The 22,188-nt window shown below is 39.9% G+C and overlaps 3 protein-coding genes across 3 annotated transcripts; 2 read left to right on the plus strand and 1 right to left on the minus strand.

Moving 5' to 3' along the window:
• Window positions 1-6,697: 6,697 nt before the first annotated feature.
• Window positions 6,698-7,471, plus strand: LOC9313247. The gene has a single exon (XM_002875470.2). It carries the CDS (start codon window positions 6,982-6,984, stop codon window positions 7,312-7,314), a length of 333 nt encoding a protein of 110 aa, XP_002875516.1. The 5' UTR covers window positions 6,698-6,981; the 3' UTR covers window positions 7,315-7,471.
• Window positions 7,472-8,203: 732 nt separating this feature from the next.
• Window positions 8,204-9,575, plus strand: LOC9311585 (factor of DNA methylation 5). Its single transcript, XM_021025113.1, is given in 5 exon segments — window positions 8,204-8,240; window positions 8,491-8,602; window positions 8,604-8,823; window positions 8,909-9,106; window positions 9,207-9,575. Coding segments are annotated over 5 exon segments (813 nt in total). The 3' UTR covers window positions 9,453-9,575.
• A 1,840-nt stretch (window positions 9,576-11,415) lies between these two features.
• Window positions 11,416-13,042, minus strand: LOC9311586 (plant-specific TFIIB-related protein 2). Its single transcript, XM_002877133.2, has 2 exons — window positions 12,116-13,042; window positions 11,416-11,990 (listed from the first exon to the last, which is right to left on the minus strand). Exons 1-2 carry the CDS (start codon window positions 12,960-12,962, stop codon window positions 11,821-11,823), a joined length of 1,017 nt encoding a protein of 338 aa, XP_002877179.2. The 5' UTR covers window positions 12,963-13,042; the 3' UTR covers window positions 11,416-11,820.
• Window positions 13,043-22,188: the final 9,146 nt, after the last annotated feature.

Raw genomic sequence — 22,188 nt, forward strand, 5'->3', positions numbered from 1 at the left:
ATCGCCATATTCTTTGTCATCATCCATCTTCTTTCCCGGTGGTACTAGTGGTGTGTTTACGCTCTTGCTTTCTCCCATTCCAAACTTGTCAATAAGTTTGTTTGCATATTTTTCTTGTGAAAGAAATATGCCTTGATCACCTTGAATTATTTCCATACCAAGAAAATAATTCAATAACCCGAGATCAGTCATCTCAAATTCTTTCTTCATGTTCTCCTTGAACGTGTTGATGAGATGGATGTTGCTCCCTGTGATGATGATATCATCGACGTATAAGCTAACAATCAACACGTCTTCTCCTTTTTTCAAGATGTATAAGGCTGCATCATTCATACTTCTCTCAAAACCGTTTTGAATGAAGTAAGAATCTATCCTTCCATACCAAGCCCTTGGCGCTTGGTCTAAACCATATAAAGCCTTGTATAGCCTTAACACCTTTTCTTCTTTGCCTTCAATCACAAACCCAGGTGGTTGTGTGACATAAACTTCTTCTTTTAGTTCTCCATTTAGAAAGGCTGATTTGACATCCATTTGATACAATCTCCATTTCATTTGAGCCGCATACGCAAGGATGGCTCTTATTGTATCATGTCTTGAAACCGGGGCAAACGTTTCAAGGTAATCGACTCCATATTCTTGAGAAAAACCTCTTGCTACTAGTCTTGCCTTGTGTTTGATCGTATTACCACTTGCATCCGTTTTGATCTTGTAGATCCACTTCACACTTATAACACGTTTGTTCTCCGGCTTGTCTACTAGTTTCCATGTCTTGTTTTTCTCAATCATGTCGATCTCTTCTTTCATGGCCTGTCTCCATTTTTTCTCAATACATGCTTCGTTGTAAGTTTGTGGTTCCTCATACCCTAGAAGACATACTTCTACGATTTCGGCCGCTTCCTCAATGTCCACCCTATGGTGCTATACTCATGATCTCTTGCATAGATTTGAATTTTCTTGGAGCTTCGGATCTCTCTCTTTGTGCACTAACATGTATAGATCCCAATTTGGCCGTTAACATCTCCATATCTTCTTCGGATGTCTCTCTTTCATCACTTATATCCTCATAATGATGATCTTCTTGAACCAAAACGGGACTAGTGGTGTTTCCGTTTTGATCTTGTGATGTTTGTGGATCATTGATGGGTAGAACAAAGATCTTCTTTACTTCCTCTTGCTTGTTCCAATCCCACTTCTTGTTTTCATCAAACTCAACATCTCTTGATACTTCAACCTTCTCATTCTCCAAGATAAACACTCTATAGCCTTTTGACTGATTGCTATAACCAATGAAGATTCCACGCTTTGCCTTAGCGTCTAGCTTTCTTCTCTTTTGATCTGCTATATGCACATAGCATATGCTACCAAATATCCTCAAGTGTGACACGTTTGGTTTGTGTCCACACCACTTCTCTATAGGCGTCATATCATCTTCAATAGCCTTTGATGGAAGACGGTTTTGAATGTAAGCCGAGGTATACACCGCTTCTGCCCACAACTTAACCGGTAAACCTTGTTCAACAATCATTGATCTTGCCATCTCCATCAAGGATCTATTCTTCCTTTCTGCTACACCATTTTGTTGTGGCGAGTAAGGCAAAGTAACTTGCCTATTGATTCCTTCTTCTTCACAAAACTTATTGAATTCTTGTGAAGTGAATTCACCACCACCGTCTGATCTTAACGTCTTGATAACGCAACCAGATTGCTTTTCTATCATGGCTTTGAACTTCTTGAACGTTAAGAATGTTTCTGATTTTTGTTTTAGAAAGTATACCCAACACATGTGAGTATAATCATCCAAAAACAACAGAAAGTAACGGCTTCCATCGAGTGATTGGTGTTGCATAGGTCCACATACATCCGTATGCACAATCTCAAGCTTCTCTTCTGTTTTTGTTTGAGATTCTTTTGGAAAGCTTTTTCTTGATTGCTTTCCAAGATTACACGCGTCACATACTTCTTTGTTGACTTTAAACTTTGGTAACCCCTTTACCAAGTCTTTGTCTTGCATTTGCTGCAAACGTTTGTTGCCTACATGACCAAGCCTTTTGTGCCATGTCTCCACTTTCTCTTGCTCACTTGCATTCATAGCTTCTTCTTGAACCGTTTTCATCTTGATTCTGAAACTTTTGTGAGTCATTGGAATCTCCATCATCCTCTTGCCTTTTGCATCAAGTATGATGCATCTCTTGTCTTCAAAACTCACTCGATAACCGCTTGAAATGATTTGAGGAACACTCAACAAATTTTTCTCCAAGCCGGGCACCAAGAACACGTTTCGAATGATCTTCTTGCCATTGTTTGTCATGATGGTAATATCTCCTTTACCGGCAGTCATGACTATTTCTCCATTACCGACTTTGATCGTAACCTTGACATTCTTGTCAATTTTAGAGAAGTATCCCTCCTCCTTAGTCATATGATTAGTGCATCCACTGTCTACTAACCAAACATCTTCTTTTGTTGTTGCTTCGTTGACTTCACTTGCGCTAAACAACATGTGATCTTCATCACTTGAGTCTTCTTCTTCGAGACTCACATGTGCCCTCTCTTTTTTCCTTGAGCGACACTTGTTTGAGTAGTGGCCGATCCTACCACAATTGTAACACTTAATGTTACTCTTCTTATTCTTGCCTTGATCGTTCTCCTTCGGTTTCCTCCAACACTCTTCGTTGGTGTGGCTGCTTCTTTTGCAAAACTCACACCACCTCTTGCCTTGATTCTCACGGCTTCTAGTGTTGTCTTGTTTGGAACCGGTTTCTTTTGCTTTTGTGTGAGCATTGAATGCTCCCTCATTTGTGCTTTCATCTCTTGCAGATAACCTTGCTTCATGTGCTTTCAAAATACCGATTAGCTCTGTCATTGTTAATGAATCCAAGTCGCGAGTTGTTCCAAAACGCTGACAATGCTATCGAACTTGGCTGGGAGAGAAATGAGTATCTTCTGAACAACTTGAGAATTTGTTTTCTTTTCTCCATGATAAGTTAATTGATTTTCCAAGACAACTAACTTATCGGTGAATGATTTGATGTTTTCTCCATCATACATCTTCAGATTCTCGTACTCTCTACGCAACGCTTGAAGTTTGATCAACCGTACTTGCGAGGATCCTTCATATTCAGTTTTCAATGCCTCCCATGCCTCTTTAGAAGTTCCTGCTGCTGCTATTCGTGAGAAGATTTGATCAGTTACGGCGGTTTGCAAGATTTGCAAAGCCATCGTATCACTAGCCATTGCCTCTTCTCTTTTTGCTTTTGCCGCCGCTGTCTCGGGAGTTTCTTCTCCTTGTGCTGGTTCGGCTGGCACTCCTTCTTCAACCACAGACCATAGTTTTCTGGTCTTGAGAATGGTTGTCATCTTAATGCTCCAGAAGTCGTACTTCTCCCCATCGAATATAGGAATCACTTGATGTGAAGAGCCTTGCATCGTTTCGGCTTATTTTGCAAAACGTATACGAAAAACTTTTGCCTTTTTCTTGCTGTGATTGTTTGTGCTTTCTCTCTTTGTCCTCTCAATCGATAAGCTCTGATACCATTGGTGTTTTGAAGGAATGAGAAAACAGAGTAAGAACAATGGTTGTAACTTGATCTTTATTGATAACTAGAAAAAGTATTACAACTCAAGTAACATTTTTAACAATCACACGATCTAGAATATTTAAACAAACCGAACAGATGTGATGTGTAAATGAAAGAACACAACTCTTAATCTAAAAGACACAACCTTAAAACAGAGTATTTGTGCCTCTTGATCAAGTAACTAACTAATGTGAATATAACTAACTTATACGAGATTTTGATTATAATTCAACATGCTTGACAACTACCCTGTATAGCAACGGTGCATCACCGTCTTATCTGACGGATGCGGTCTCCAAAGAAATACCACCAATAGATCTTTATCTTATTTGGTGGGGCGACATACACGCATATGTGCCTTTTTATCAACAATACCCTAGACGGATGCGTTCACGGCTGCGTTCTATTTATATGCTCTTCAGGAGCAAGAACCCTAAGCTCCTCAAGCTTGGGCTTCTATTTACAACAGGTCCACGTGGGACGTGGCTTTTCTAATGATCTCAAATCCCACATGATATTTTCTTTTTTATTGGATCTTCTTAAGGCATCAATTCTCCAACAGCAGGTCTCGTGTCACAACAGACATTTGTGTCATACACACACTCGTCTATGTTGTAGTCTGTATCTACTTTTGTGTAAGAGCTCATGTCACACACACGATCTTGTGTCACACACCACCGTTCATGTGTCGAACATGTCTTGTGTATGTTCTTTATCTTGAGTCTTTCTTATGTTACAGTACACAACTGTTTCCTATTCCACTGGACACTTTAAACATTATGAAGGTTCTGTGTTACGGACGTTATTTTTGTGGCACATATACCCAGCTCTTGTACACTTCCTGTTTACTCAGCTTCGTGTACATTCTGCAGCAACATATTATCCTTACACGAAACACAAGTCTCGTCTTGGAATACTGAACTTCTACAAACCTGTGACAATAATGCTTTCAGCTAAGAATATCATCCAATTATTAGTATTTTTTTCGTTTGCTTATTAGAAAGAAATATGAGATATATATACATTACGCAAACATTACAAAGATAAGATTATATTATAGTTTCAATTTTTTTGTTCAATTTTTTATGAATAACATGAGATGTAGGATGTAAGATTTTATAGAAATAAATAAATAAAGCGAACCCATAATCAATCACGTGGGCCAACAGCTACATATAAATGTCACACATGCCTATTAATAATAACCTGAAAATTAGATGATAAAACCATGTGCAACAAATCAAAATTATCAAACCCTTTAAAAAAAAATAATAATAATCAAAATTAACAAAAACACCATCTTTGTGATGTTGTTAATTAATTTAAAAGAGGAGTTAAATTGTGTGCATGGAGAGAAGAAGATAGAAGAGTATGCAGGGAATGTGGAGAACATGCTCTGTACTTTTTCATATGCTTGCTTCTCTGTCTCCTTACCCTTCCACTTCTCCCATGTGCAGTCACATGCTCTCTTATCCTTTTTAATAAACCGGTTTCCGGTTTACTTCTCGGTTTATTTATTACAAGTTTCTTTGTTGTCCAATGAGGTTTTAGGTGACCCATAACATCTTCACATGCACAACCTAATCTACGGACACCACACATCCTTCGATGCACCTCTTTGTCCACCTATTTCAATTCTTTCCATTACATCCCAACTCTTACTCTAAATTTTACCAATATAGTTAACCTTCCACGGCTCTTCACCAAAACGCTTAATTTACTTCAATAGGGTTAGAGATAAAGTTTAATTTGTTTTGTCATGATTCAATGTAATTGAATATTGGAATCTAGTAGGGTCATCTCAAGCTATTTGTAGTATCTATGCAATTTTTATTATTATTGATACATTTGATGTGGGGATTAAAGAGAATATAATAACTTTGTTGTGTTGTAGAGAGGTACGTAATATCCACCTTTGGCCAAAGTAAGTTGACATGGTGACCATAAGTTTTAAGATTAATTATTGCGAATTTCTAATTATCCATAACTTTGATTTTTCGCACGGAATCACATACCAGATTCCATCCTAAATCTACAAAATTTCATTCCGTCATGTAATTTACATTCAACCCGAATGGGCGAATCAATTAAATATAACATCATTAAGCTGGTTTAACCTAAAAATGCATGTAGTTGTTAAATATGTTCAATAAAAAAAATAGCAGGCAAAAAAGTTCTTCTCAAATGAGATATACGTTATAATTGTAGCAAACTAATTTGTATTATAATATTAGCTAAATCTTTTTTAAACAGACGAAAGTTAAAAAGCTAAAAAAAAACACAAATCAAAATAAATATATAAAAATACAAGAACCATAACCTTACGGAAAAAATAGAAATGCTTAACAACAAAAAAATCTTTGGCATGCATGTGCCTGTAACAGAAGGCCCCCATAAGCTGTTACCGATACTTTAGCACTCTTCACGCACTTCCCACTTTTCTAATTTCAATTTCTTTGTCCAAATTATTGATATACATCTTCTCCCACATGTCCCTCTAAAGAGATCCGTACTACACAGTCTCTTTTTTTTTTTTTTTTTTTATAATCCAGGTATCTGGATCGAAGCCCTACTAGCACCAAGGCTTGAGGCCGGTTCCCTGTTGGGCCGTCCGAGCCCAACGCTCAGTATGTTTCCTGGAGGCCTGAGGGGGCAAGGTGAAAACCTCGGTGGCCAACGGAAATCGAATTGCGGGCACCATATTAGGATTACCCCCTCAAGTACCACTAGCCCAACCCACGATTGGTTTACTACACAGTCTCTACACACTGCACATGCATGGATTTTCCAAACCATCTTCTTTTAGGATAATCCATGACATTTTTAATAAAAATAACAAAAAGGACATCAAAATCAATATATAACAAGCTCTAAAGTTTACATTTGGACAGTCGTTAGTACTGTTGGTAATCAAAAGATTTGCTTAAGAATCTTGTCCACTTACTTTGTCTAATTGCTCTCGTAGTCACGTACATGGTTAGACATTAGACTCTTTTATTTTATGGCCTAATAACGTTTAGCATATTGTACATTATATATTTGGCCTACATGGTTTTACCAAATAGTTATTACCGTGTGTTTTTTTTTTTTCTGTTCGCAATGAAGAAAAGAAAAAGCCAACTCATGCTTCTGATATTGCATGTAATATATTTGCCAAATAAGCCTACGACACAATGACACAATGACAGTAAGATATCATTTTAAATTACGGATATACCCCCAAATTGAAATAGCAATAGCAAAGAAAGAGAGCATGCTTGCAGTGATACTCTCGTAATAACACTAAACTTTGGTGGCTGTTTGGTAACATGGATCGTACTTAAAACCTCCAAACACCGTTCTCTTTCTTGGCCATCTTCATCACCATCATCTCTCTTCTCACTCTCTCATTTTCTTGGACAAGATGAGAACCTCAAAGACTCAGACCACAAGAGGAAGAAGAAGCTGCGACAAGCTCATCAGAAGTAGAAGAGCACATGTGTCGTCAACTACGCGGGTTTTACGTACGTGCTGCGGAAATGGTAGTAGGGACGGAGGGAAGAAGGTAACGGAGAAGCTCCTAGCGTTAAAGAGCCTTCTTCCTCCGCCGGCGAATGTCAGCGGTGGAGAGACGGATGAGCTGTTTAAAGAGACGGCGGATTATATAGTCAGGCTAAGAACACAAGTCATGGTGTTGAAGAAACTGATTGAGATTTACGACAACACCTCTGATCAGAAGCTAGATGTTGTTTTATAATGTTCATTTATATTTTCAATATATTTTTTTTAATTTTAAATTATTTCAGCTTTTTCTTTTGTTATAATTATTATTTTGTGATTCAGAATGTTCTTAGGTGGTCGATGTCTATGACTAAAGAAAAGTATTGATTATTGATAAATAACCTTCTTTTCTATGTTCTAGATTTCTAGAGTTCTAGTCACACGTGACACGTAGTCTATATGTTTTGCAGTATCGGATTAGTTGTGAAACAACAACAATAGAACCGGGTTTTTAACATGTTAGACTTGCGAGGAAGTAGTTCCTTGGAACCACAACATGAGAGTATCTTTAGAATTGGGGACGGTCATGTCTCGCGGAACGAATCTTACGAATAACCTTATCGACAATTTTGAAAAGATTCTGAACTAGTAGGAACTAGGAAGCGCTTATGTTTCAAAATCAGGTTGTTTATTTTGAATAAAATGTTAAATCAAATTCAAAAGAAAAAATAACGTTTTACATCCGCTGTTTTGAATAAAGTGAGATTTAATTTCGAGAAAAACCAATGATTGCATGAGCCACAACAAAACAGAGGGGGTTACACAAGTTTGTTCTAGTTTTGATCTTTGGAGCCAGTTGAGTAGAGTTTCCTACGTGGAAAATCCCATGTTTATAATCGAGTTCTGTTTGCATACATGACCATAGTAAAATTACAAAATTGTTTTAGCGTTAACCGAAAAATGACTAGTTTAATCTAGGGAGAAACCATATGACATGGCTAAATGTCCTTGGTGGGACTTATAATTAAAGATTTGGTTCAAATTGTTTCTATATATCTAGTTAAATCTATACTCCAAAAAAAATAAAAAAATTATACAATATGATGAGAGAAAAGGATCCAATCATTAACCAATACAAAAAAATGATGTGTCGAAAAGGAACCACCGGTTCGTCACCGTCCAGTAAGTTTTTTCTCAGGATTGGATTTGCTTGTGATTTTTGTCTATCTCTTTTGCTCTGATGCAAGTTATTGATTAGAATTAGAGATAATATAATTTGATGCTTTGGTTTGCATTATCTCTGCGTATAGTGTATGACATGAATCCATAGCTCTCTTAAAGATATGATTGATGTGGCTCCTTTACCTTACTCGTTGTTTTACGGATCACTAGCTATCGGGTTTTCTTCTGAAAGAAGTGTACTGTTGTTCAGGTCTCCCATCTTCTACTTCAACCACTGCTTATGCTACCAGTTCTGCTAATACAACAGTGACATCTCTTGGTGTCGCTTCGAGTAGTGGCACAGCGATTGGAGCTCTATCTGCTGGTTATTGTCGTGGAGGCGGATACTGAGTTACAAGAGCCTTCATGGAGATCCCTGAAACAGGAAAATGAAGAGCTCAAAAAAAGATTGAAGGAGATGGAGGAGGACCTAGAGGATAAGGATTCTGACTTAGAACAACGAGAGGCTATGATTAGTGCCCTCTCGGTGAAAGAACGCTATAGCAATGATGAGATACAAGAAGCACGCAAACTATTGATCAGTGTATGTAAAGAAATGATAAGTATATACTCGTGTTCTTGAGTGCTATTTTGCTTTGCGGCTTTAACAACTCTCTGTTTTTCTGCAGGAACTGAGAGATTTAACGGATGATGGATCGAAGATCAAAGTAAAGAGGATGGGAGATCTTGATGTAGAGCCCTTCGTAAAAGCAAGTAAGCGGAGATTAACTGGCGAAAACATTGAGCTTTACACGAAATGGGAAGAAAACCTCAGGGATCCACATTGGCAACCATTCAAATGGGTGGAGACCGGAAACAGAGTGAAGGTTTGATATCTTTGTCATTGAGATTCTTTCCCACTGTCTCTCTCTCTCTCTCTGTCCCGTTTGATTAGTCTTGTTTCTGGTGAATGGTGATCTTATGCAGGAAGTGGTGGATGAAGAAGATGAGAAACTTAAGAATCTCAGAGAAGAGTGGGGAGAAGAGGTGACAAACGCAGTCAAGACGGCTCTCGAAGAAGTTAACGAGTTTAATCCAAGTGGCCGGCATACAGTCCTAGCACTGTGGAATTCCGTACAAGGAAGAACAGCTACATTGAGAGAAGCGATTGCTCACATGACCTGTGAGATCAAAACTCTCAAACGGAAAACGAATCTGAAACACCGTAAATAAAACTCTCAAGTTCTCTTGTCAGTCGGTGTTTCTCATTTTGTAAATCTAAACTAAGTAATCTAAACCCTTGGAATGTTTGGTGTATTCTTACTAATATAACTAATTTCTTAATCGTTTTTCAAATTGTTGGTTTGGTAACATTTATACTATGTTAGAAACAGCCATGGTTATTGTGGATGCGAGATCTGCATTTAATACTCTGAGAATTGTGTCTAGATTTTTGTCGTAAGAGCTAAGCGAAGATAAAGTCCAAACAAATATAAATTCAAAGGTTTGGTGCTATGTCATCGCCAAACCTTTGATCTATGTCCACATCCTCATCATTACCTTGTCCTTTCGAATAGCTTTTGAGGAGAATGAACACTGGTCACCAAAACATCCCTCACAGTGCCAAATTGGAGACCAGTTTTTTGCATTTTAAGTGCATTTTGGCTTATGATACTGTTCCATCCTGTTCCAAACCCATCTCTCACTCGTCTTTCTAGTCATTGAAGATAGGCTCGAAAAGTCTAATGGACGATAGATTTTAGAAAATAGAGTTAGACTTTTGGGGAAGTAGTTTCTTGGAACCATGATATGAGAGGTATCCTAGACTTGTGGATGGTCGCGTCTAATGGAGTAAGTATTGCAAATGACCCTATCAACAATCTTGAAGAGTTCTTTATCTAGGAGGCGCTTGCTTTTGAAGATCTTGTTGTTGCTTTCACACCAAAAGAAATAGATGACTGAATGAGCCACTATAAAACAGAGGATCCACGCAGAAACAAGTGCTATATATGCGAATGAAACGAAACAAAACTTATAAAAGTAATCAAACATTAATTAACTGAATCTCCATCAAAATTTTCATGTCAAATAGTAACAAATTAAAGTATCATTCATTTCCATGGATAATCGTGAAAATATATTTGGAAGAAAAACATACAAAAAGATCTCTAAACACCAACTAAATCACCAAAATTCATATATTCAAGAAGAGGGATATCAATCATCGAGATCTGTTTCTTGATACGTTTTAATTAGGGCTGGGCATTCGGGTATGCGGGTCGGGTTCGGGTAAAACCCGATCGGGTACGGGTCTTTCGGGTAGAGGAGTTTAGGACCCAATAGGGTAAATCTAAAATATCGGTTCGGTTTCGGTTCGGATCTAATCGGGTTCGGGTCGGTTCGGGTTTAGATTTTTAGAACCGCTAAATACCCAAAAAAATCGGGTACCCATCGGGTTCGGGTATTTTATACCCAAATACCCAAAATTTATCCGAAATTTTATCCTAATATCCGAATTTTATCCGCAATTTTACTCTAATATCCGAGTTTCACCCGAAAATTTATCCGAATAACCGGAATTTTGTCCAAATATTTAAAAAATTTACAAGCATCTCGCGTATAAATATATTTTGTCTTAAATATTTAAATATAAGTGCATTTAATTTTTGGTAACTATTCTCGGATATTTAGATATAAATGTATTTAATTCAAATATTACATATATAAAAAGTTTTATATGTATAAGTATATGTAATTTCGGGTAATCGGGTACCCGTTCGGGTATCGGGTTCGGATCGGGTTTTACCCTATACCCACGGGTACGGCAATACAAGACCCAATAGGGTAAATAGCTAATACCCGTACCCGCCCCAAACCGGTTTTTTCGGGTCGGTTTCGGTTCGGGTACTCGGGTACGTTTTTTTGCCCAGGCCTAGTTTTAATAGTGCAGACATGATACTTTCTCATTCGAAACACAATCTACAAACATAGAACAGCTTAGGGAGAATCTAAACTCTAGTAGAGGCTTCTTTATACTCTAAGTTTTGCAGAATCCCAAGAATGTATAATACCTCCTAACATACAATCTTCAAGGCGTAAGGGTACATATCCTTAACCGATGTTAAGCTTTGTATCAAATGACCTTAGTATCTTTCTACCATTGTATAGCATAATTTGAATAACTAGATATATCTTTCCTATATTGTTCAAAAGCTTTCCAAAACTTGTACGTATATGTTTGGACTTGATATGTGATCATTTAGTCTTTAGGCTCAAAAACAAATCCTAATAACATGAAATATCTCACTGGGATACACAATCTATTGGCATATTGGGACGGGTTATGACTATGAAAGACCTAAGCTCTAATTTTGTTTTTGTTTTTCCACATTGTTACTCTGATTTTTATTTGATGATCTATTCCAAAGATACAGTACATCATAAAGGAGATTTTACATAAGCACAAGTCTAAAATATACTTCCATAAAGCAAACTTCTAAACATAGATGAATGTAATGCATCAGAAAAGAGACTACACAACAATTTTAAATCAGAACATCGCTCAACAATCCCAAAGCTTCTCTCTCAGGTAGTGACTTCCTTATACTGAATTTTTTGCTGAATCCCAAGAAGTTATGACACCATCTAACCTCTTGATAATCTCTGCTTCACAAGCATACCAGTTAGGTATAATCTTCAAGGCGTAAGGGTACATATCTTTAACCGAGTTCTTGATTGTATTCTCCACTACTTCCGCAACGATCCCAATTTCTGCAAAACCAACAATCATCAGCACAAGTACTTAGATTTAACAACTAAAAGAGATAGTACGCCCTAACTTGTAGCGGAAGTTAAATCCAAATACAGAATTAAGAAAAGAAGAATTATTCAGTTACCTCGAATAGGTCTCCTGTTGGTCTGAGATATATGAGAGATCATGAAGATAATTGCCGCAAGAACTGACTTAGGGTTTCTTCGGATATCGAAATTCTCAGCTTTTTCGACAGCTTCTCGAATCGCCATTATCTCTCTTTGACTTATATCAAGTTTGGAACAGAACCGGCGAACGAGTTCTCCGGTGTTGATAATCGCTTGAGCAGCAGACACGGAGGCTTGATCTGATTCAAGAACACGCTTTATCACCATACTCGATTTGCGGATATCCTTCAATTCAACACCGTTGGCAACCATAGCGATCTCTTTCAATGTCCTCGACAGTTTCAGTTCACGACAAGCCATTGAAACAGAGGCTGCACAAACAGCGTATAGCTTCTTCCCTCTGCGTAATTTCGTGTTAGCGTGACCACCGAATTTGGAGACAATCTCACAAGCCCTAGAGTTTACAGCGATATTTAGGTATAGTGCATCAGTCATTCTCTGTATTTCCTCGAAAGCTTTCTTGATTAGATCTTCTTCATGATTCTTGACTTGATTCTGTGTACGGCACAAAGTGGAGATGTCATCTTTGGACACAACAGAGGAAACGTTTTCTTTAGGTTTCTCGATGACGGTAACGAGATTGCCGGATTTGAGAAGAGGGTTCGTTGGAGCACCAACACGGTTTGGGTCTCGGTCACTGCGATTGTCGTCGGAGGCGAAAGTTCTCCATTCCTCAGAGTATTCGATGATGTGAGCTTCGAGGACAAGGCCACACTCTGAGCAGATGGTGTCGCCGCTACTATGATCAATCACCGTTATGGTCGGTCTCTTGCAGTCCAAGCAAGTCTCTTCCTCCATTAACATCTTTTTAGGGTTTCTTTCTTCTTCGTAAATTGTTTTCAGGGTCGATTCGTTGATGTGTTACCCAAAGCCGAGTATTTATAGAGGATGGAAAAAGTAATTTCTTTTTCTAATAGGATTTTGATGGTTTTACTGTGTTACTATTTACTAATGGTAAAAGTAAAGTTTCCTTTTTTTTTTCTTTTTTTTTTTCTTATTTATAAGTAAAATTATTTCAATGGAAGTTACTATTTAGTTTCCTTTTTTCCAAATGTTGGGTTAAAGATTGTCCCAAACATTATAAAAAAAAAAATGTTTTTTTAACCTGCATATTTTATATATGTACGAAATATTATATATATCAAAGAGTTACATAACATTAGTCTAATTTACAGATGATAAGAGTACATATATCACAATTGGGTCTCAATCGGAAAAAACCATGGCTAATGATTGGAGATATTAATGAGTTGACGGGAAACCATGAAAAGACAGATGGTAATTTAAGATCAGCTGCTTCTTTTGTTTCTTTTAATCTAATGATTCGACATAATGGTATGTTAGAATTCCCGTGCTATGGTGAACAACTATCATGGAGAGGAAATAGAAACCAACAAATTGTAAGATGCAGACTAGATCGGGCTTTGGGAAATGAGGACTGGCATAATTTATTTCCGTATTCAAAAGTAGAATACCTGGACATGATTGGTTCTGATCACAGACCAATTCTATTGAGGTGTGAAAAATCTTTGGTAAGAAGAGAACGACAATTTCGATTTGATAAGAGATGGGTTGGGAAGGATGGCCTCACTAAGGCCATCGATTCAGGTTTGAATCAAACAAAAAATTTAGAGTTCCTGTTTTTGTGGATAAAATTAAAAATTGTAGAAATTCCATTTCATGGTGGAGGAAAAATAATATTCCGACGGGCCAGGCAAATATTTCTTCCCTGAAGTTGGCTTTGGAAGAAGCGAAGAATGATGATTCTATTCCGCAAGAGGAAATAAAAAGAATCGAAAATAAATTAAAAGAAGCCTACCATGAGGAGGAGATTTACTGGAAACAAAAAAGTAGGAATTTTTGGTTAAAAGTGGGGATAAAAATACCAAATTCTTTCATGCATCTAAAAAAAAAAGGGGCAAGAAATAAGATATCAGGTTTATATGGTCCAAATAATGTTTGGGAGGAATCAGAATCAGGAATGGTGGAGATCGCAACTAATTACTTTAAAGATCTCTTTAAGGTTTCTAATATAGATGGAATTGCTGAGATGATACAAGAAGTGTCCCCGATTATTACTGAAAATATGAATAGGGAGCTAACCAAAGAGGTTACAGAAACTGAAGTTCGGAAAGCTTTATTTTCTATGCACCCTGAAAAGACACCAGGCCTAGATGGTATGACGGCTTTGTTTTATCAAAGATTTTGGCATTCTTTAAAGGCAGATTTGGTTGGTTTGGTTAGAGATTTTTTCCGAACAGGTTGTTTTGATAAGAGAATTAATGAAACAAACATTTGTTTGATTCCAAAAACCGATAGGCCTCAAAGGATGGCTGAGTTTAGGCCAATAAGTCTTTGTAATGTGAGTTATAAGATAATTTCGAAAATTCTTTGCTTGCGGCTTAAAAAGATTTTACCACGACTAGTCTCTGAAACACAATCGGCTTTTGTTTCAGGTAGACTTATTACAGATAATATCATGCTTGCTCAGGAAATGTTTCATGGATTACGGACGAATAGAATGTGTAAAACGGATTTTTTGGCAATTAAAACAGATATGAGTAAAGCATATGACAGGATAGAATGGGAGTTCTTAGAAGCGGTTATGACACGTTTGGGATTCAACTCAAATTGGATCTCTTGGATTATGTGGAGTGTTAGTTCGGTTTCGTATCAGGTTTTACTAAACGGGGAACCTAGAGGACATATAATTCCCAAAAGAGGTTTAAGGCAAGGTGACCCTTTATCCCCTTATTTGTTTATTTTATGCACAGAGGTCCTGATTGCTAATATTAAAAAAGCAGAACGAGAGAAGAGGCTGACCGGAATAAAAATAGCAAAAAGGAGTCCTCCTGTATCTCATTTGCTTTTTGCGGATGATAGTCTATTTTTCTGTAAAGCAGATGTGAGCAATGTAAAACAGTGATGGATATTATTGGAAACTATGGTAAAGCTTCAGGGCAAGAGATAAATTTTAATAAATCTTTGGTCGTGTTTGGTCATCGTGTACCAAATCAAAAAAAAGAAGAACTGAAAAATTTCCTTGGAATTTCAAAGGAAGGTGGAATGGGTACCTATTTGGGTATACCAGAGAGTCTGGGGGGCTCAAAAAGTAAAATTTTTATAACTACGTCCGGAAAAGACTTAATGAACAGATTAATGGATGGTTAGCTAAATATCTGTCAAAAGGTGGAAAAGAGACAATGATCAAGTCAGTTGCTTTGGCTCTTCCAACCTATGTTATGTCATGTTTTAAACTCCCCCAAGAGTTAACATCCAAGTTAACAAGTGCAATCTCTAATTATTGGTGGAGTTCCAATGGGAGAGATAGAGGGATCCATTGGATTGCTTGGGAGAAATTGTGTATGGATAAAGAAAAAGGAGGTTTGAGCTTTCATTCTCTAGATACTTTTAATGATGCCATGCTGGCTAAACAGTACTGGCGATTAATCCAATTTCCGAACTCCTTAGTAGCTCGAGTACTAAAAGGTAGATATTTCAGGAATATTCATCCTTTACACGCAAAAAAACCAAACTCTCCTTTGTTTGGATGGAAGAGCATTTTTTCGACCAAAAGTCTGGTTGAAATGGGAGCAAGATGGTCCTTAGGTTCAGGATACAATTTATCGGTCTGGCGAGATCCTTGGATTCCAGATGTTAATCCACGCCCAGCAAATGGAAGGGGTAAATTATCACATCCAAATCTGATGGTTAACCATTTAATTAATCCGATTACTAAAAGATGGCATATTCCTATTCTACAAGAATTTATGGATCCTGTGGATATCCAATTAATTCGCGGACTGACTATTAGTCAAGTTCATAAGCCAGATAGGCTTATTTGGCATCATACAAATTCAGGGAGATATACAGTAAAGTTAGGCTATCGGCTTGCCCGAGGGGTGACTGAAACGATTGAATGGGGCCAAATTGTAAAATTTTACAAGCACAAGCTTGGAAGGTCAGAGCTCCTTGTAACGTCCGCGTCCCGCGATCCTAAAGGGGGCCGGTTTGTTTTAGGGAAAACTAGATCATGGTCGAGAAAGACCAATGAATAAGTTAACCCAAGGAAGGAATGAAACGTTTAAGTCATGAAAGGGGTAGATGACTTAGACGGTTTCGGGGTAATCTAGTGATCATGGAGAAATGATCATGGAAACATTAGGAATGGCGAAGTCAAGGCCGAGAAACGGACCAAAAGACTTAGCCGGAAAGAACGGACAAAAGAGTCCGAGTTAATCCAGCTAGGTGAGCTGGACAAGCTGGACGAACTAGCTAGCTCAGCTAGGTGAGCTAAACCAGCTGGAGGACTAGCTAGTTCAGCTAGGTGAGCTGACCGACAGCTCAACCGAGCTCGGTGAACTGACCGAGTACTGACCCAGCTTGGTGGTCCGGTCAGCTAACACTCGAGCTGGTGGACTGTGGTAGCTCGGGGATGAAGAGGTGTAAGGTCGAGCGGTTACCGACGAACGGTTACCGTTGGCCAAAGGGTGGATAAGGCCGAGCGGTTACGATCGGAAAGATGCAACCCTTCGGAAGGGTGCAAGGAACGGATGTGCTTCTTCGGGAAGGCACCCATTCGGCCCTATATAAGGGGTGGACGTCCAAAGGACTTCACAACAATCCACACACATTTCACAATCAAAAACCCAATCCGAAAATAGTCCTAAACACGCCATGAAGTTGTTGGTCGAAAAGGGGGTGCGGCTCGGCGAGTATCTCCGGAATCGGAACGGATTCCCGGAGCGTCAACCGAACTGATGCGCATGCTACCTCCCGATCCAACGGTTCGATGGAATGTTTGGATGGTTTGATCGGAACGATCGTCAGAGAGACGGATTGGAACGGATGGATCGTTCGTCGGAGAGACATGACGGATCGGGTAAGATGGTCGGGTCGACCGAATGATCGGATCGTGGTATCGATCGATGGATCGGATCGATGGAACGACAATTCGATTAAGGAGTTGGATGGACGGATAGTTTGACGACTTGATTGATGGTTCGGATCGATAGCTCGATTATGAGATTGATGGATCGTCCGTTCTATGAATCATATCGTCGAGGGAAGGACACGAAAAGGAAATGGATCAACAAATCTAAGATTGTCAATATGGAAGTATTGACGAATCCAAAGATAGACCGATAGATGATATGGTTAACGGGAAGTTAATCGGGAAGGTGTATAAGGGAAAGGTGTATAAGGGAAAGGTGTTCGAGGAAGCACGAGGATAAGTGCAACCGAACACACCCAAGGGTAAGTAACGGGGTTCACCATGTAAGGATCTAATATCGCGGCCGCCTTTATGTATCAATCGCCATGGCCAATGGTGAAACCAATTAGGAATCGGTAAGACCAGTGGTGACTCGACGGATAACCAACGGGAAAGTCCACGGTGAGAACCGGTGGAAAAAACGGATGTTGGACCCGCGAGCAAACTAAAGGCCGACGAACGAATGATTTCATGGGCTAGCCTACGATAAATTTGATGGATGAATCCACGGATCCTTGGGTATGATAATGATATTGTTCGGATCGCATGGATAGATCGATAAGCCAAAGGCTTTACCGACCACCATGGACCGGACGGGTAAACGGTTAATAAACCGTAGGCGGTCGTAGTGATAAACGACCGGATTGGAAACATGGATGGTCTGATAAGCCGAGGGCTTGATCTTCCACCATGAAACCGAAGGAGCGTATGTTTGGAGGACAGATGGACCAATGAGCCAAGAGCTTGATTCGGCCACCGTGAACCAAGGAAAACGCACGATCCCCAATCTCTATCGTAGGGACTTAGACCAGTGGGGTTGGTTGGATGTATGGCTAAGTAACGATAGATATTGGTCCATCAATACATGATTGGTTAAGAATCGTTGTACGAATGGAATATGGAAACAAGAAGGCTAAGGGAAGGATCAATGGACGGATCGAAGAGGAATCGAATCCACATGTTGGCCAAGGTATGTAAACGAATCTAACTTATTCGTTAAGCTAGACGTTTAGGAATTGGCCGTTGAAATTAGGATAACAGAATATGCAATCGTTAGACTTAGAATGGTTAGCGAACAAATTGCATGTCTTGACCGAATAAAGGTTCAATCTAAGTCTTAAGGACAAAGACGATAGAATCGGTACAAGGGTTGGTTGGAATTAAACCAAGGATAGAAAGACTTCCGCTGGGTAATAAGAAAGCGATTATAGAATTAAGCCTCATAAAGGCAATTCTATGTTAAATCGCGAAAAATATAGAGGTTCGGCCGGGAGGAGGCACGAACGTGCGTCAATGGTCGCCGGACGCCGAGACGTCCGGAACGGGACGCTACAAGTTGGTATCAGAGCATGCTTGATCCTAGGATGGATAAGTGCTTGGGAAAATGTCATGGTAAATGACTACTAATGGTGTAACTTAAATGATTGAGTCCTCGGGAAACCGAATTATGAACTTGAACACTAGTGTTGGTGAGCCGGAAGGGAATTGAGGCAAGAACGCGATTACATGCTTGGAAACCAAGAGAGTTTGTGAAAGACCCCGATCCGGACTGCCTAAGTCCGTAGAGGTTCTCTCCGACCAAATCACTAAGTGATCCGATCCTTACTCAAATTTTAGGGCCATTTCCTTAAGACAATCCGATTTACGATATTCTGAGATTCATTACTTAGAGTTAATATGCGATAATAGAGCAAACAAAGAATCGGATACTTTATTAGATATTTAAAAGGATTCGATACAACTTATGAGTTTGCATATAAGCTATTACAAGTCATGTAATCGATTCTATTCTACCCGATTCATCACCACCCATCTTCCCGGCCTTGAGTCTCTCACGCCTAAGCCAATTCCTTCCCACGATCACCATCCTTTCCTGAAAGTCAAAGAGGCATAAGTATCCGTTTTACTTATTATATGCAAGTCCATGCAATGCTCTCTAAGCCTTTTTAACCACCCGGAACGAAGAACAGATCGGAGAGTGGAAGTATGCGCATCAGTTCGGCCGATTCACGATAGATCTTAACAGATCCGCCGATCCTCCGTCGAGCCGCATCCCCATTTCAGCCGATCCGCCATTCGAACCAAGTTTATGCATGATATGAATGATCCCCCGATACTACAATATCACCCTAATTGTTCCGGACTTCTTCTAAGTCATTGGAACAATCCCTAGGCTAGATCGTACGTATCATATCTCCTTAGGTTCGGACACAAGGTCTAGAACCGTCTCACCTTCGATCGCACCGATCGTAACTCTCTCTTAAGTGTTTTCTCTCAAGATGTTCTCCGAGAGTTTCTGTATTTTTCTCTAAGTTTTTCCGTGTCCGAATTCGCCCCGAACGCCTTGTATTTATAGGGTTTCGTTTGGAAACCGTTTCTCCAACCGTTCTCTAGAAGGCGCCCATTCGGTCCATAACCGCCCGTTTGTAACCGTCATCCGTAACCGCCCAACCGTCCTTCCATAACCGCCTAACCGTCTAACTGTCGGACAGTTACCCGAGCTGGGCTGAGCTACCCGGCAGCTGGTCGAGCTAGCTGAGCTACTCGACAGTTACCCGAGCTTAGCTGAGCTACCCGGAAGTACTTCGAGCTTAGTTGTGCTATACGTGAGCTGGTTTGGCTACTTAGCGTGCATTATTCTCCTTCTTCGAGCTAATGGGCAGCTCCTATCTAGACTTGTCCGAGGTCCTCCTCCTTTTCTCGGACCAAGTCTCATCCGACGATCCTATTGAGGATCGAGGACGTTACAAGTATCCCCCCCTTGAATGGGATTCGTCCCCGAATCCGACTCAAGTTGATCTTTACCCATCTCTTTAAACCACTTAGGAAAATCGGCCTTCATTTTATTTTCTGTTTCCCAAGTAGTTTCTTCGCGGCCTCCGCAATTCCATAACACTTTTATCATGTTAATCTTTTTCCTCCTTGTCCCCTTTTCCATTCGATCAATGATTCGAATTGGGTTTGCCTCCACCGTTAAGTTTTCTTTTAATTCCGAAGGAACATCCTCTACTCGCTCCTCACGTTCACTTAGGCATTTCCTTAGTTGTGAAACATGAAAAACCTTGTGAAACGCATCTAAATTCGGCGGTAGTTTGAGTTTGTATGCCACAGCCCCTACTCGTTCGAGCACCTTGTATGGGCCAATATACCTTGGACTCAACGTTTTCCTTGTTGAGAATCGTCCTTTCCCTTTATACGTTACGGCCTTAAGGTACACCAAGTCTCCTACTCTGAATTCTAACTCCTTACAACGCTTATCCGCATAGCCTTTTCGGTCGGTCTTGGGCTTTCTTTACGTTGATCTCTAGGAACTTCATCTTTTCGGTGGTTTCCTCCATTATCTTCGGACCGAACAATGTGCGTTCGCCCACCGGTGTCCAACACAGCGGCGTCCGACATGCTCGTCCGTACAACGCCTCGTAAGGTGACATGCCAATACTTGCTTGATAGCTATTGTTATAGGGAAACTCCACCAACCGTAAGTACTTCTCCCAATTTCCACCCCAATCCAAGACACATGCACGCAACATGTCCTCAAGGGTTTGAATCGTTCTTTCGGATTGCCCATCCATTTGCGGGTGGTACGCCGTACTTAAGTTCACCCTCGTTCCTAAGGATTTTTGAAAAGCTTTCCAGAAATGCGATGTGAACCTTGTATCCCGATCCGATACAATGCTTACCGGCACTCCATGTAATCGGACTATTTCGTCGATATACCTTACGGCTATATCTTCGGCTCCATCCGTTTCGGAGATTGCTCTGAAGTGTGCGGACTTAGTCAATCTGTCCACCACCACCCAAACCGCATTATGCTTCGATTTTATCCCCGTAGGCAGCCCGGTAACAAAGTCCATCGTTACATGGTCTCATTTCCATTCGGGCATGGGTAAGTTTTGTACTAACCCACTTGGTACTTGATGTTCCGCCTTGACAAGTTGGCACGTCGCACACTTGGCAACCACGCGGCTACATCCTTCTTCATCCCGACCCAATGGTAATACCTTTTTAGGTCTCGGTACATCATCTTATTGGACTCGGGGTGAATCGAGAACTTGGATTGGTGCGCTTCCTTAAGGATTTCTCCCTTCAAACCCTTGTCATTCGGCACACATACTCGACCGTTCACCACTATGGTACCATTGTTCGATGTTTGGTACTCCGTTTTATTGTTTTTCGCCCAAGTGTTCAACTCCTCGTCCTTCTCTTGGGCTAAGCGAATTCTACTAAGTAGATCGGCTTGATCGGCCGCACCTAAACCCAATGGTTCAAGATCCTTGGATAACGCATTCAAATGCAATGTCCCCATCATGTTAACCAAGTCCACTTTGTTTTTCTCCGCTTCTACGTCAAAACGTCTCCTACTTAAGGCATCAACGACCTGATTTGCCTTTCCTGGGTGATAGGCAATATCTAAGTCGTAATCCGCCACAAATTCCATCCACCTTCTTTGCCTTAGATTTAACTCCGGCTGGGTGAATATGTACTTAAGACTCTTGTGGTCGGTAAAGATTTGGACTTTGGCTCCGTAAAGATATGATCGCCAAATCTTCAAGGCAAAAACCACCGCAGCCATTTCCAAGTCATGCGTAGGGTAATTTCCTTCGTGTTTACGCAATTGCCTTGAAGCATAAGCGATTACACTACCCTTTTGCATTAATACGCATCCTAGTCCCGTGATCGATGCATCCGTATAAACTATGTAAGGTTCACTTTCTTCTGGCAACACCAATACCGGAGCGCTTGTTAGCATAGCCTTCAACTCGGAGAAACTCTTCTCACATTCCTCCGACCATTGAAACTTAGTATCTTTCCCGGTTAGTCGAGTCATTGGTTGGGACATACTCGCAAAGCCCTTCACAAACCTTCGGTAATAACCCGCCAAACCGAGGAAACTCCTAATCTCCGTGGCATTCTTTGGCCGTGGCCAATCCTTAATGGATTTGATTTTCTCCGGATCTACGGACACTCCTTCTTCCGACACTATGTGTCCAAGGAATCCGATACTCCTTTGCCAAAATGAGCATTTGCTTAACTTTG

The sequence above is a fragment of the Arabidopsis lyrata genome (assembly GCF_000004255.2).
Source record: "Arabidopsis lyrata subsp. lyrata unplaced genomic scaffold ARALYscaffold_5, whole genome shotgun sequence".
Taxonomy (NCBI): domain Eukaryota; kingdom Viridiplantae; phylum Streptophyta; class Magnoliopsida; order Brassicales; family Brassicaceae; genus Arabidopsis; species Arabidopsis lyrata.